This window comes from Dromaius novaehollandiae, chromosome 3, assembly GCF_036370855.1.
Source record: "Dromaius novaehollandiae isolate bDroNov1 chromosome 3, bDroNov1.hap1, whole genome shotgun sequence".
In the NCBI taxonomy this organism is placed as follows: Eukaryota; Metazoa; Chordata; class Aves; order Casuariiformes; family Dromaiidae; genus Dromaius; species Dromaius novaehollandiae.
The window spans coordinates 105,820,003-105,834,189 of record NC_088100.1 but is presented as its reverse complement, the minus strand read 5'-3'; the positions used below and the strand labels follow the sequence as shown (position 1 = coordinate 105,834,189).

The 14,187-nt window shown below is 35.1% G+C and overlaps 1 protein-coding gene across 2 annotated transcripts in view; it reads right to left on the bottom strand.

Moving 5' to 3' along the window:
- Positions 1-579: 579 nt before the first annotated feature.
- SPATA17 (spermatogenesis associated 17) overlaps positions 580-14,187 on the bottom strand; it is a 100,688-nt gene continuing 87,080 nt past the window's right edge. For both annotated transcript variants that reach the window (XM_026108486.2, XM_026108503.2), the window contains one exon: positions 580-3,744. In XM_026108486.2, the coding sequence (XP_025964271.1) occupies positions 3,664-3,744 (81 nt within the window). In that variant the 3' untranslated portion in view covers positions 580-3,663. The remainder of the gene's footprint in view (positions 3,745-14,187) is intronic.

The following is a 14,187-nucleotide window of genomic DNA, read 5'->3' as shown; positions in this document are numbered from 1 at the left end:
TAGGCTAAAGGCCATATTTTATTACCATAGGAAACAGAAGTCAGGTTGATTTTGTATAGTTCAGTTTTGACTCTATATGTTTTGCTATTCACATTTGTTCAATTACAATTGACTGAATTACATTTAATGAGGCAATTATAGTAATTGCTCTTTTTATAAAGACTGACACACAACTTCTTACATTTGTCCATTTCTCTGGCACCTCTGTGATTCTTTTTGATATTCAGATACTGCTGTAAGTAATTTGCTAAGTGTCATAGCCAACTACATTTCTAAGAGACTACATATCTTCCAGACTCATCGAGATCCATGAGTTCTTTTCAAGTTTTCAGAGTGTTCTTTTCCCAGTGCCTTTATCTATACCATCCTGTGTTTTTAAGACTTTAAATTGTGAGAACAGATTGTAACATTCCCTACAAAACAGAAAAAAGCTTCTCAAAAACACATACCATTCAGTGTTAGTATGCTATGGAACAATAATTTTATTAATATGGAAAACATACTAAATAAATAATTTTAAATACATTATTTACACATATTACAAAAAATAATTTGATAATTAAAAGTGGTATAGTAAACTACATCAGTAAGAAAGATAACCACGAATAAAGTAAAATCACTTACACTTAGTGCTTATATTGATAGACAGACTGGTTACATAATGACATCATCAAAATCCTTACCGTATTATTCACAGAATATTGCCATGAATATTTCATAAAATTTTTTAAAAATTAGCTTTAAAAGGCTTTAGATCAGTTTGCTACATGCAAACATTCTTCCTGAAACAAGAGAGCATAACAACATTTTCTTAGACAACCTGACACATTCACTGCCTTGCCACAGAGGTTTACCAAATGTGAGTGGTAGTATATCCCAGAGTGTTAGAAGTGAGGTCCATCCCGGGGCTGAAATTTATCTTTTATTTCCTTTACACCCTTTCCATGCTGGCAAGTGTTCCTGGAATGTGTAGCATCTGTTTGGACGTTTCAACTAAAAATAGTCAAGACCCAGCTAAAGCTTCATTGACTGATAATGCTTTTATATTTAAAAATATCTTCAAGCTAATTCTCTCTTACCTCAGTGAATGTGTTTCTCTGCAATGTGAGACAGTAATAATAATAATAAAAAATCTCTACATGATGTCAGAATTAGTAAAGGTCCCACTAGAATAAATATCAAATGGTTTATACAAATGTATAGGCAATTCTGGATTCTCACAGAGATTCTACAATGATTTCCTTAGGGTTTTTTCCACATTGAACTCCATTTCCTAAGTAAGCTATGAACCTTCTGCACAAGACTAAGATTAACTACCAAAGCCATGTGATCATCTGCCCAATAAAGCAGTGACTGAATGGAAGTCATCACTTCCTCTATCATGAGCTAAATTTACTTTATGAGAAACAAAAGGATTCATGGGCTATAGAATGACCACACAAAATATGTTGGATGTTATACACCCACAAATTAATAAATTCTATATGAACTCCCATTTAAGAAAAGTATTGTCTTCCCTACGAAATATATTTGGCAAAAAAAAAAAAGAAAAAAAAAAAAAGAAAAACAGCAGGTAATATTGTTGCTACTTGATCAATTTGTGGATGTTTATTTATCTAATAGAATTAATAGATCTGTTTGTATGTAGGAAGGTTTCTGGGAAGTTGGTAGCCGCATATAAATTAAAAAAATAATATTTTTTCAAAAGAGAAGGAAAAAGTGAGTATGTGTCAGACAGTGAAAATAAATTGCAAGTGTTGGTTTAAACTTTCATCTCTTCTGCAGACTCTTAGCTGTGGAACACCACAGCTAGTGCCATGCTGGTTTGCATTGTAGGTTTTGTTTTGTCTTGGGTCTGAGACATTGAAAGGAAGAAAGAGAAAGGAAGATTAATCTGATAAAGGCATTGCCATTTCTAATCGGACTGATGGGAAACTGTGATACAGAGTTAAAGAGACAACGCAGAGTGAGTTACTGTGAAGTGATGAACCACCTTAAAGCTGAAGTAATCAAGTAGATAGCTCTCATATATAAAAATTACTGTAGCATCCTTATTCATCAACGGGTTTGCACAAATCTCTTATGCTCAGTCCCTTCCATGAACAACTAAAGCACTCTGATACATTTGGTCAGATTAAATCTTAATGGGAAGATTCAGCCATCGATGTGGCTGCTTCTCACTTTCCAGAATTAATTTCTTGTTGCAGTGCAGAAGAATAAACCTTTCAAAGCTTTAAAATGGGAAAATCAAAAATTACAGAAAGATGGTAACACTCAACACTACTTTCCCAGTTTCAGGTGTTTTCAAATGATGTGGCATTTGGTCTAGCATGTGTTTTGTTTGTAATCTCCTCTGCCTAGTGCCTGCAGTTACAACCTACTGTAATGGAACTGAAGGTTTTTTTACTCTTGTCAATGATAATGCTAAAACTTTTTTCAGTACTGTTTCACATAGGCTGATGGCTGAAAACCTGGGAAAGCAAAATTTTTGATTCCTAGTGCAGAAAGCATTAGTAGGTATTTGTACAAACAGAAAATACATTGAATTTTCTTGTTCATTTGGAGACCACAAGAGACACATTATAAAGATTCATTAATAAAAAGCCTACCATTGAGTAACTGATTCAAATATTATATTCAAATATAATATATTTGATTCAAACATATTCAAATGATACGACGACATTCTCATAGTATCCCAGAGAATTCAGCAGAAAAGTCTTGTAAAAATGCCATCCACTCACATCATTTGAAGAAATGCCTTATGATCTGGTCCTGAAAATGCTGAAGTCTTCCCAAAATGCCAAGTTCTTTGAGTCCTTTTAAGTTAATGGCACCTGAAGACTCTCAACATTTTGCAGGATTGCCTGCTAGTGAACACATCAGTCAGGTATCAGATTTGTGTGATCAAACATGCGCTCATCTTTCCCAGGCCTTACATGATTACATTCCCACGTATCAATCTGCTTAACACAGGATGAGGACTAAACACATAGTTATAGATGAAGAAAAATAAAATAGATATAGAAAAACTTATTTAATTATAAGGTGTATATGAAGTAGTTAGAATTGTAAATTTTCAACAATGAAGTTATCCACTGATAAGATCCTCCAACAAAAGAGCTCAAAGGATTTAAAATACAGTCTTCCATGTAAATAGCTTATCAAATTCCACTGAATGAAGAGATGGATCAGTATACATCCAAAACGGATGTATACTGACACTAATGATGAACCAGATCCATTTATAGATGTCAGAAAAAAAGAACAGATGTAACTTTTAAACTTAGATTAAACTCACTTATAAACCTGCAATACACAGAATGTGATCCCAAGTCTTTTATCTGATTACACTGGGTTTTGTATCATAAAGGATTTATATTCAAATGAAAGATACCATCTTCAGAAAGCATTTTGAAGAGTCATCCAGTTTTCCTAAGATATTACATTTGCCAAAGCTACAAAAAAGTCTTTGATTATTGTTGAAAGTTGTATCGCTTAAAGATCAAGCAAAATCAAGTAACAGTACTTTAGATACAGTATACATCACTTTACAAAAACAGTCATTTATGGAACATTCAGTAAACAAACTGCTTTGCATTTGCTGAAATATATTTATTGCTAACTTACTGGGAGTCTTCTATTGTGTAGTTTACAGAATGATTAAAATATTTGCCCAGTTCTGGTATAAGTTTTTCCAAACTTTTCAAAGAGAATAATCGACGGTAACACTGTTTGAAAGTCCTAGAGAAATAAGAGAAACAAAAAAATGTTAAGTTTAGCTTTCATGGCTTTATCTGTTGCTTTATAAAAATATCTTAGAGCTATAAATATTGCCTTCCAGTCAAATTTCACTGTACAATTTAGAATGTAAATTATGAAAAATTATGTATATATGAAATATACATTTTATATGATAAGTATGTTATTTGGGGGAAGAAATCAGGAATTGATTGACTGAATTGCAAGCAAATATGTATTTCAAACGCTGTATAACTATAAGCAATGCAAAGATTTCCTGCCCTACAAGCTAAATTTTACAGGCTTTGCTGAATCATGGTATACAAAATTATATCCTCTGCCCTGGGAACCAGTTAAGTTGAAGACAGCAAGATATCCTTCCAATATTTCAGTTTTTCTACTGTGGTAAAAATTAAACCATATATATTAAACCTGCTCAATGAGAAAGAGTAAAAGATGAATATATATTAAATAAATATTGGTGACACCATATTGATTTATGGTAGAAAGCACATAGGCAGGATGATTCCTGAGCTCTTTTTATTCAGGAAATGCTCTTTGACCTTTCCAACTCATTTCACAAATCATGTGAAAAGTTTGGTTTTCTCTCGAAAATAGAATGATTTCTTTGTTCTGAAAGGTGACATGAAGCAGAATTATCATTCTCTGGATATTTTAGACTTAACTACTTCACTGGCCATAGTTCAGCAGAATGCTATAAACAGGTAGAGCAACAATGACCTCCGGCAAGCTCCATACATATACAGACATGGCCCCCCTGGGTTTTATCTGCACTGCAAATTGCCAGACTTTTGACCATATCATTTCTTATATCTCATACTTAAAAGTTGTTTGATATGATTCCTCAAACACTCAGGTGCAGAAATCTTAAAATAGCAAGGTAGAGATATACACTCAAAATTAACTAGTCTCGGTATGTTATTAAAGTGAGTGCTACTCCATTCTTAACCTCTCACAAGATTTAATTTCTAATGTTACCCTATGCCTTGAGCCTCCCAATTTCGTACCAAATTGAAATAGCTCATTTGCATGTTTTAATATTGTACCTTTAGAATGCACAGTATTCTAATTTTCATTATGTTTTTTCATCACAAGCACCTTCCTCATGCAGGAAAAGTAGTCCATATAATTATTATAATAAGTATTATTATATCTTCTGCATAACTGTAGTTTCCTTCTAAAGATAGAAGTTATATTTCATTCAGTAAATTCACTGGACTAATATTGTTCATGGGAACAGAAAAAAACACATTAAAAGAAAGCTCTAGTTGCAGACAAGGCAAACAGATATTACAGTTATAATTTAGGATTAATCAGTAATCCAGAGCAGAATTCACTATTCTTTATTTTGGAACTAGGAAATATATTTTTAATATTCACACAGGACAATTAGGTACAGTTTAATAGTTCAGTAAAAAGAGGCAGAGAACTTGGGGGGAGATGGGGAAACCTGTAAAAGGTGTACACCCCCAACATCAGGATAAAATGAGGAATGGCAAGTCTGAGCATTGAAGAAGTCTTCATTTGCTAGAGCAGACGGCTTTTGCTATTAGGATGCCTGGCCAAACAAAAACAATTGGCTGCCAAAATTAGCTCCTTGGGACGATTTAGGAGCCTTTGAAGTAAACAGTTTTTTGAGCTGGAACTAAGCCCAGGTCCAGCTTCAAACTCAAATCAAAATGACAAAGAGGAAATTTTCTGTGCCACACGCCCCCTCAGTGTAAGATTACTTTGCGTTGGCAGCTGTACTGTTTATCTTGTTATTTAAAGCTATTTCACCAGATACTCACAACTGAGCATTTAAACAACTGGCTTCGATTATGACGACAGCAGTTATGTTTGACTACATTTAGGAAACATCACACAGAGTGATGAGTAAATAGATTGTTGCTGGCTGTACAGTTAAAGAAGTTTACAATGAATACTGGATAAATTTTGCACAATATGCACACAAAATATAAATATATATTTTATGGGGGAAAAAAAGAACCCTAGTTATTTATTTATTTAAAGACATAGATTCTAATCAGGTTTCAGTGGTGTTAGAAACTAAGGCTTAAAATGCCACTTAGCCTTTCAAGATCTGCCTCATGGTGCTGAAGAGAGTCCATCCCACTATATCATTGTTGCAGCATAAAGGGAAAAGAATTGGAAGCCAGGATCTCATGTTTCTCTAAACTGATGGTGAAATATAGTTTCAGCTCCTCCAGTAAAGGACTGCAAGGGACTGTTGGTTGAATCTGGTACACTGATATACCTAACCCTGCCAGGATCATCTGAGTTCAAGATGATTGCTGAATAGCATAGAAGTTATGTATATAATCCTTTTGAAGCTGCAAGAACAAAAGATGTCAGTAAAGAAAAACAGGCTTGATCAGCATTACTTTCATCCTGCCAGTCCCTTGTTGTTTATAGCTGGAATGAATTAGCTTACAAATATGAATTCTCACATACTGGTGAGATTGACCCCACACTTTAGCAATCTCAAGATCATAGGAGCATAAGGTGAGCTTTATGGAATTTTCCACCATACATTCTTAAATCATGCCGTGTAATTCTCCGTATCAGAAGACCTGTAATTCTCAGCACCTGAGACCTATTTTTAAATCCCAGACCAAGTTAATATATCACTTCCTTTTTAAACTTGTCAAGCTTTGACTGCTTTCACTCTAGTAAATTGTAAGTGACTGTAGTCCAACTGACAGAGTTTAACAAGACCTAGGGACCCCTTCAATGTATTTGACTACTTGACTGTCATGTGCACTCATCAGTTCTGGACAATGGAGTTAAAAGAAGGTAACGTGAAGCTATCAAACACAGAGTTGTCTCAATCAGCACACTACAATATTACAGATCAGACTTGTCAAAAGATCCTCAATAAATGCTCATGCAGTTTATATGTTACTGTTATTGTTAAATGTTTAACAATAACATTATTGTTTAAAGAAATTCTAAAGAGATTTTGTATCCTAGTAAAGGGACATATGTATGAATAACGGTGGCAAACCAATAACAGTTTGCAAAGCTACATGTGCATGTGTGAATATCAGCTTGAAGGCCTTTGAAAATGTGTTCCTTTGTATTTCTAGTGATAAATTTGCACTAACAGTGTTTCTTTCCAAACAATCTTGAGGGTACTGTACAATTTCCTATAACGTAAAAATGCACTTTGGATTGAGATGGGAATTACAATCAAGCATCATCCTGGAAATTTAATGAGGTGGAAAGTCAACTACCTCAACCTAAAGCAAGAATAGGCAAACAGCAGCAGCATATCCAGTCACAGATTTAAAGGCCAGGAAGCACCATTACGACCATCTTTCCTGACCTCCTGAATATACACTTCAGGTAATTTCCTAGAGCAAATCTATCAATCCCATAAATAATCATGAAGCTGATAAGCAAATGATAAACTTTGAACAATAAGCAGATGATACACTTATGATTTCTGGTATACAATTTTGCACAATTTCATTTTATTGTATAAATATAGATTTGGTAGCATAAATAGATATTAAAGTTGCATAAGGTTGTATGAATACAGATTTCCTTGATACGTTAGAAGTAGCATATAAAGTGGTTTCACCGATCAGTTGTATAACCTCTGTAATGAAAAATATTCTTCCTGAACTGGTGATTGAGAACACCAATTCCTCTTCTGAGCCAACCGAAACAATACAGGAGACACTGTATAATTGCATGAGTTCAACTGTGACACCATGTGCTAAGCAAATGGTAAACCATTCTGTTCAAGGCTTGGATCTCAGAAAAACTTTTTTGCAGAAAAGCAATGTGATGTTGCTCCAGTAGAGAACTACAGCTGTAGGTAACTTCTGTTAAAATTCACAGCAGAAGGAAGAACTGAAGAGTGGGCACAGCTATTAGAATCCTCGCTCTATCTTCATGCTACTGCATAGTGAAAACAGAGAATAAAACACACTTTTCCGTATTTTGAAGCTAATATCCACAGATACATATCAAGATTTTACATGATTTGATATAAAATTCTGCATAAAAATCCATGAGGTGGTCTGGTTATGTCCTTATTGTATGACAAATGCACTGTGCAGTTTTGCTTCCTCATCCTTCTTTAAGCTGGGACACAGCTCACGTGCACACCTCATCTGACAATCAGGCAGCACTCCCAAGTGCCATGGTATAGCCATAGTCCACAACCCCTTCTGTTTAATAGTAATTGTTCATATTAAAGTATTCCCTGTGATCCTAATGCTTGTAATAGTAAAATTAGAGTTTTAAATTGAGCTGTCATCATAAGCCTCCTGACCTATTAATAGCCACAGAGGTCTCTAACAAGGAAGCAAACCAGAAATGGCAAGTTGTTATACAAGTAAAATGTTGATCCAGCTAACTTTTATTCTTAGCAAATTTATCAATACTGGTTAACAATACTTCCAACTAGTAGAGGGCCTTCTGACATGATAAAAGAAGTAGAACAACCCATTCTGTCAATACAACACAAATGTCATTTCAAGTGCTCAAAACCCACTAAGCTACCCTGAAAAAGATTGATTTATCTGCTCCAGTGTTTCTTTGGGGCAAACTTTCTCACAACTGAAACCAATTAGTGGGCCTGGCACTTGTAGTGCAGAATGTAGGTCAGCATCAAGTAATAAAAAAGTATTGACTTTTCTCTGTCTGTAAGCAGCATGAAAGGGGTGCCATGGCCTTGTCGTATATGAAAAGAGCTCCATTAATTTCACTTATTTCAACCAGGGCTGTCAAATACTAATGCTTCTATTGCACTTTTCACGCAAAGTACATTGACACCAATCCTGGCCCCAGTGAAACAAGTTTACAATATTTCAGTCAGTGAAAGGGGTACTATAATTTTTAATTCCCAGTTGTACATTTAGCCTCCTTAAGCAGCAGTGCTCATAAGACCTATTGAGAGATATAAGCTGGGACATTAATAATGGCTACACACTTCTTCCCATGGGCAACAGAACCTATTTCTTGGGTATAGCCTCAACAGCTAATTAGCCAGAAAGTTCAGGGCACAGTTGTTTGGCGTAACTCTGTTTTCGTGGCTGGTGGGCACAGACTGCCAATTCTGCTTTCTGACGTGGACTAATGTCCAAAAATCCTGAATAGGTCTTCTGTGACTTAAGGCTATAAAAATGAAAAGCTAATGTTGTAACCAATTGGGTCAACTAGCCCCTTCAAAAAAGAGATAATAACAAAAGCCTAGATCTTGCCTTAGGGACTGGATCTCATTGTGTCAACGCAGACATATTGACTTTCAGGGAGATGCGTGCCTAATTGGTGTTCCCTGCACTACAGTGGACAAGTGACTACTGCTGTGATGAAGCGGGTAGAATTATGCCTTTGCCTATTCAGCTTGCCAACACAGTGCAGAGGAGAAAAACAAGGAACTATCATTTCCTCTTTGGACTATTACCAATTCTAAATCCTCTACATTTTGGTCATTTGGGTAAATGCAAGGAATGAACTGGTGCTTCTATGAAGACTTTATGAGCTTCTCCACATTGTGGATCAACACAGTGCTGATCAAACTGACTGATCTGCAATTTCCCTCCTTAACTGGCTGCCTTTTCTTGCAAGTGAAGTTTATGGTTCTTTTTGACAAGCTTGAGGGCTCCAAGTGTGATGTCCAACTCATTTCCTAATTACCTCCTGCCAATACAAAAAACTTCAACAATAAAAGTCTTTGATTTAAAAAGACTGGCTGACGATGGTAGAGGGCAATTTTCTACTCACTTTAATGACTTTGTAAGTGCAAATCTTATCCTTTGAATCAACTTGTCATTAGATCTTAAAGTAAAATGATATTGTATAGCCATCATAAAAGGCAACTTTATAACCTTCTGTGTTAGTCTTACATCAGGCAACTTTTTTTTGCTTGTTAGTTTTACTCTTTTGTTGACAGAAAGTATATGATAACGCATCGTCAAAAAACTCAAGAAATTATGTTCGCAGTAGGAAGTCTAACAACACTATTTTAATATATTATCTTTCAAAGAGAAGCAGAAAACATTAATTGCTGTTTAATTTATGCAACAAGCATTTCATTATTATTATTATACTTAAATTTTCATGGAGCTTTACAACTATCACTGATTCTTAGATATTTCATCTTTTGAAATCATAAATAAGGAAACAAAACTCAAACAGTGCTTGCTAGAAATTATGAAAGATTTCTAATTACAGCTCATGAATTTGAAAAACCACTAATCTGATAATCACATAGGTCTTGATACTTACTGTATGATGTGTCCAGTGTGCAGTTTGTGCTCCTCTGTAACAAGCTAACATGGAAATTATAACTCTATTCCTCATTTTCTCCACTGTTCTGAGAAGGAAGTGCTCTGCTACTAATCTGTGCTCACTGAAATTTGCTTTCTTAGCTCAGAAGCTGAGCTATGCTAATTGGTGTTTTGAAGATAACTGGAGAAATGCTAAAATTCAAGCTCTAAACCATGTTCTCCTTCTCATCTGTACAAGGTAGGAGAAGATGTTCTTGAAAGGAGCCTATTTTTGCTCTTACACGGTTAGAAGTAGTTTCAATAACAGAACACTATACCCTTCCATAGCTGTGCAAATTAAGCTGTGACATGATAGAATATAATGATGTTTTTGAGCCACTGTACAGAAACACAAAAATATTCTAAAAGAAAAAGATGTTTTTCAATAGCTGTGTTCATTAAGGATTACAAATGCCTCAACTCTAGCAGTGCTTTCTCACAAACAAAGGCAAATTATCTCTTCGTTGTGATGGAAGTTTTGTGCAAGGATGGACAAAGGAAAAAAAATGAGGAAGGATTTGGTCCAGTGATTGTTTTTTCTTGTAAGTGTTGCCTCTCTAAAATTAACCTGGGATCTGAAATTAGCGTGTCCTTTTTGTCATGAGTAATATAACCAGCAATGAAGATACATGGTCCAAACTTGTATTTGTTACATTTGCTTAGGACCCCTATGGTTATTGTGGTTGCCAAAGGGGAGGGAAGGGTAGAATCCACAGCTGTAACCTCCAGATTCATTTAGTCCATTTATTGATGATCTGCAATCCAGACACTGTCTCATTCTTCCTTCTAAACATGTACTGGTTTTGCAGTGCTCTAAAAAGAAATATATCCTTCTTTATTAATAGCTATTCAGACAATGAATTTCTTTATCTATAAAGCCAGTCTACTGGAGGAGGAGAAATCACCTTTTGTAGTCACTTTTCAGGTACTTTGAGACATATTCAGAGCCAGTATCAATATTAAAAGTATAGTTTGTCACACACAAAGTTACAGTGCATGCTGTACCATACTTTATTCAATGCTATTATTATGGGAAAGTAACATCAGCCAAGTTCTGTTATGCCTAATATCTGTACTTGAACTAAAATTGCCAAAGATAATATTCTATTTTTTGAGCTAATGCAGCCTTTTTTACAAGTAAATTAAATTAAGAAAGCAATGTGAATTTTCTCACAAGCTATTTCATACTTGGATACCCTTGAACTTTACTGAGTCTGGGCTAAAAAACAAATGTGCAGTTGAAATAGTTCAATCAGTATTTAGAATCCCAAGAGGTGTTTATTTCCTATTGTCATTCAAAACTTCTTGTGGGGTATTTTTAAAAAATACTTCTGAAAAGGGAAGTAGATGTTCATCTTCATTTATCTAAGACATATAAATGCCATTCTGTCAAATATGAAAACATACTGATGAGTAATATATAAACCTTCCATGAAGGTATTAAATCTGAGGTGAAACTATGCCTAACATTACATTCTTGTGTACAGAAAAATATACGGAGTCTTAAAGCTTCTGATGAAAAGTAAAGGACACATTTTTATCATAGTGCTTGTATATTTAAACCAACTCCTTTGTCCTGTCCATCACACACACCCTGCTAACAACAGGACGTGTACTAGAAAATAATGCACTTAGGGATAAGTATCTTGACTTATGCCATTTATAAGCCGCCCCTTTCATTGTCTAATCTGTTCAACCATAACATTCTCTTTCCAGCAGAAAATAAGCCAGAGCCAAGTGTTGACTGCCAAGATAAACTTAGAACCACTTTTAACCTGCTGGACTACAGCCAGAAAATGTTTAACTTGCCAAGATCAAGTTGCAGTTATCTCTAACTTGCCAAAATAGTGCCACTATGAGTTAAGGAGAAAAAATTCTGAATTGAAATCCTCAGCCGAAAATATTTTTTTTATCTTTTCAGCCTAAGTTGTAGCTTTTTGCACAAAGTTGAAACCATTTAGTGACAATAAAAAAAAAGTATGTTGATTGCACTGTAATTGGCATATGCAGCTAAAATAGTACTCCGGTTAGATTTCCTCTGGTTTGACATTGTTCTGAATCATGCTTGCCAAAACTCATTGCTTTCTGTGATGAAATGACCAGATCTGTGCACGAAAGGAGAGCAGTGAATGTCGTCTACCTCAGCTTTAGCAAGGCTTTTGATGCTATCTATCTCCCACAGAATCCTTATATCCAAGTTAATACATTATAGTCTAGATAGGCAGACTACTAGATGGGTGAAAAACTGGCTGGAGTGTCAGGCACAAAGGGTAGTGATTAATAGTTTGTACTCTAACTGGAACCTGGTTACAAGTGGATTTCCTCGGCAGTTATCTTGGGACCTATCCTGTTTAATATCTTCATCAATGACCTGGAGTTGGGGAGGGAAGGCACCCTCACCAAGTTTACGGACAACACCAAACTGTGAGGTGCAATCGGTGCATGAGAGGGCTGGGCTATCATTCAGAGGGACCTAGACAGGGTAGAAGGATGGCCTGAAAGAAACCTCACAAAATTCAGTAAGGAGAAATGTACCTGGCACAGAATAACCCCTGCAACAATACAGGCTGGAGGCTGACAGGCCAGGTGGCAACTCTGCAGAAAAGGACCCGTTGATACTGGTGGAAATGAAGGCTAAAAACATACTGCATGAATAGAAGCATAACCAGTAGACTGAAAGGAGGAATAATCCCCTCTAGCTGGTGCTTGCTGGACAACATCTGGAATAGAATATCCACTTTTGACCCCTTAGTGAAGGGGGTTAGAAAGGTGTTGATAAGCTCAAGAAAAGGGCCATCACAGTATTTTAAGACAGCATCAATTTAATTTGATGAGTTCTGTGAGTTTTATAATTTTATGGTGTTTAATTAGCATTCAAAACTAATGAAAAAGAATAAAAGTTAATAATAAAAGCTTAAATATTCCTCACTCAGTCACACAATAACGCCATTATAGGTGGTAGGTTTTTTACATTAAGTGCACATGAAACAGTAAACACAAACATATACAGTAACAGTGAAAGTACTAAAAATTAACTCAAAGGGAGACTAAGTCTTAAAAAGAAAACATTTTTTCTAGTTGTGAGAAAAACAATCAAAATTTTTTTATATAAATTTGCAATCAACTTGCAATAAAGAGAAACTTTAAATTTTCCTTAGATTTTAGGTTTGTATCTTAGAGTATCTTTCATCATTTTAGTAGGTATAGTTTGTGAGTTTTTCCAATATAAACATGCCTTAGAGCCACATCTATATTACCAGATGCCTGCCCTTTTTTTAATATTTTTTTTTCCACACTCATCAAATGCACATCTTGATGCAAATTTTGGAAAGAAATGAGTTGCCCACCTTGCTAAGGATTATTATAACTACCAAGTGAACAATAAGATAGTTCGACTTTTTGTTATATGAAGTCCAGGATCAGTGTTCTTTTATATTACAATAGTCCAGCTATGTATGCAGTACTTTTCCTTACACCTCCATCTCAAAAGCATCTGATATGTCTGAAAACCTTTATAAATTGAGAGGATACCATACACTACTAAAAAAAAGTTTAAAATGGCATTGCTCTATAGCAACACAGGCAGAAGAGACAGACTGTCACTAGATCAGAAGCTGCTACTCAAATGACATTTTTCTTGAGACTGTCTCCCCTTTTGTTCATCTAATTAGATTTATCTTCAATTTCTAATTTTCTGATTTCTCTAAATACAAAGGAATGGCATCCACTTAGCTCAAAGAAATGTATACTGAGAGGGATCTTTGGAAAACTTCCAGTTGTTAGGTATTTAAGACAAATTACGTAAGTATAGGTAAAAGCTAAATAAAGTAAGTAATGATAGAGCAAAGCAAACATTTTTCACACTATTCCTAAGTGCATTTTGTCCTATCTCAAAATAGCAAATCCTAGTACTTTTATGCAGAGGGAAAGGACCCAGAGTCTCCTGAAGGGGGACAGAAAGTCCAAACTTTATAGAAGGAGGAAAAGACTGGTTCAAAACCCAAAATATTTGACTTTAGAGTTTCACCAAAAATAATGCTGTTATTGAAATAAGGAAAGCTTTATTACAGTTTTTATTAATATATCTATGCATATGACCATTGCACCACAACACGTGTTAGTAACTAGACTTTACACCAGC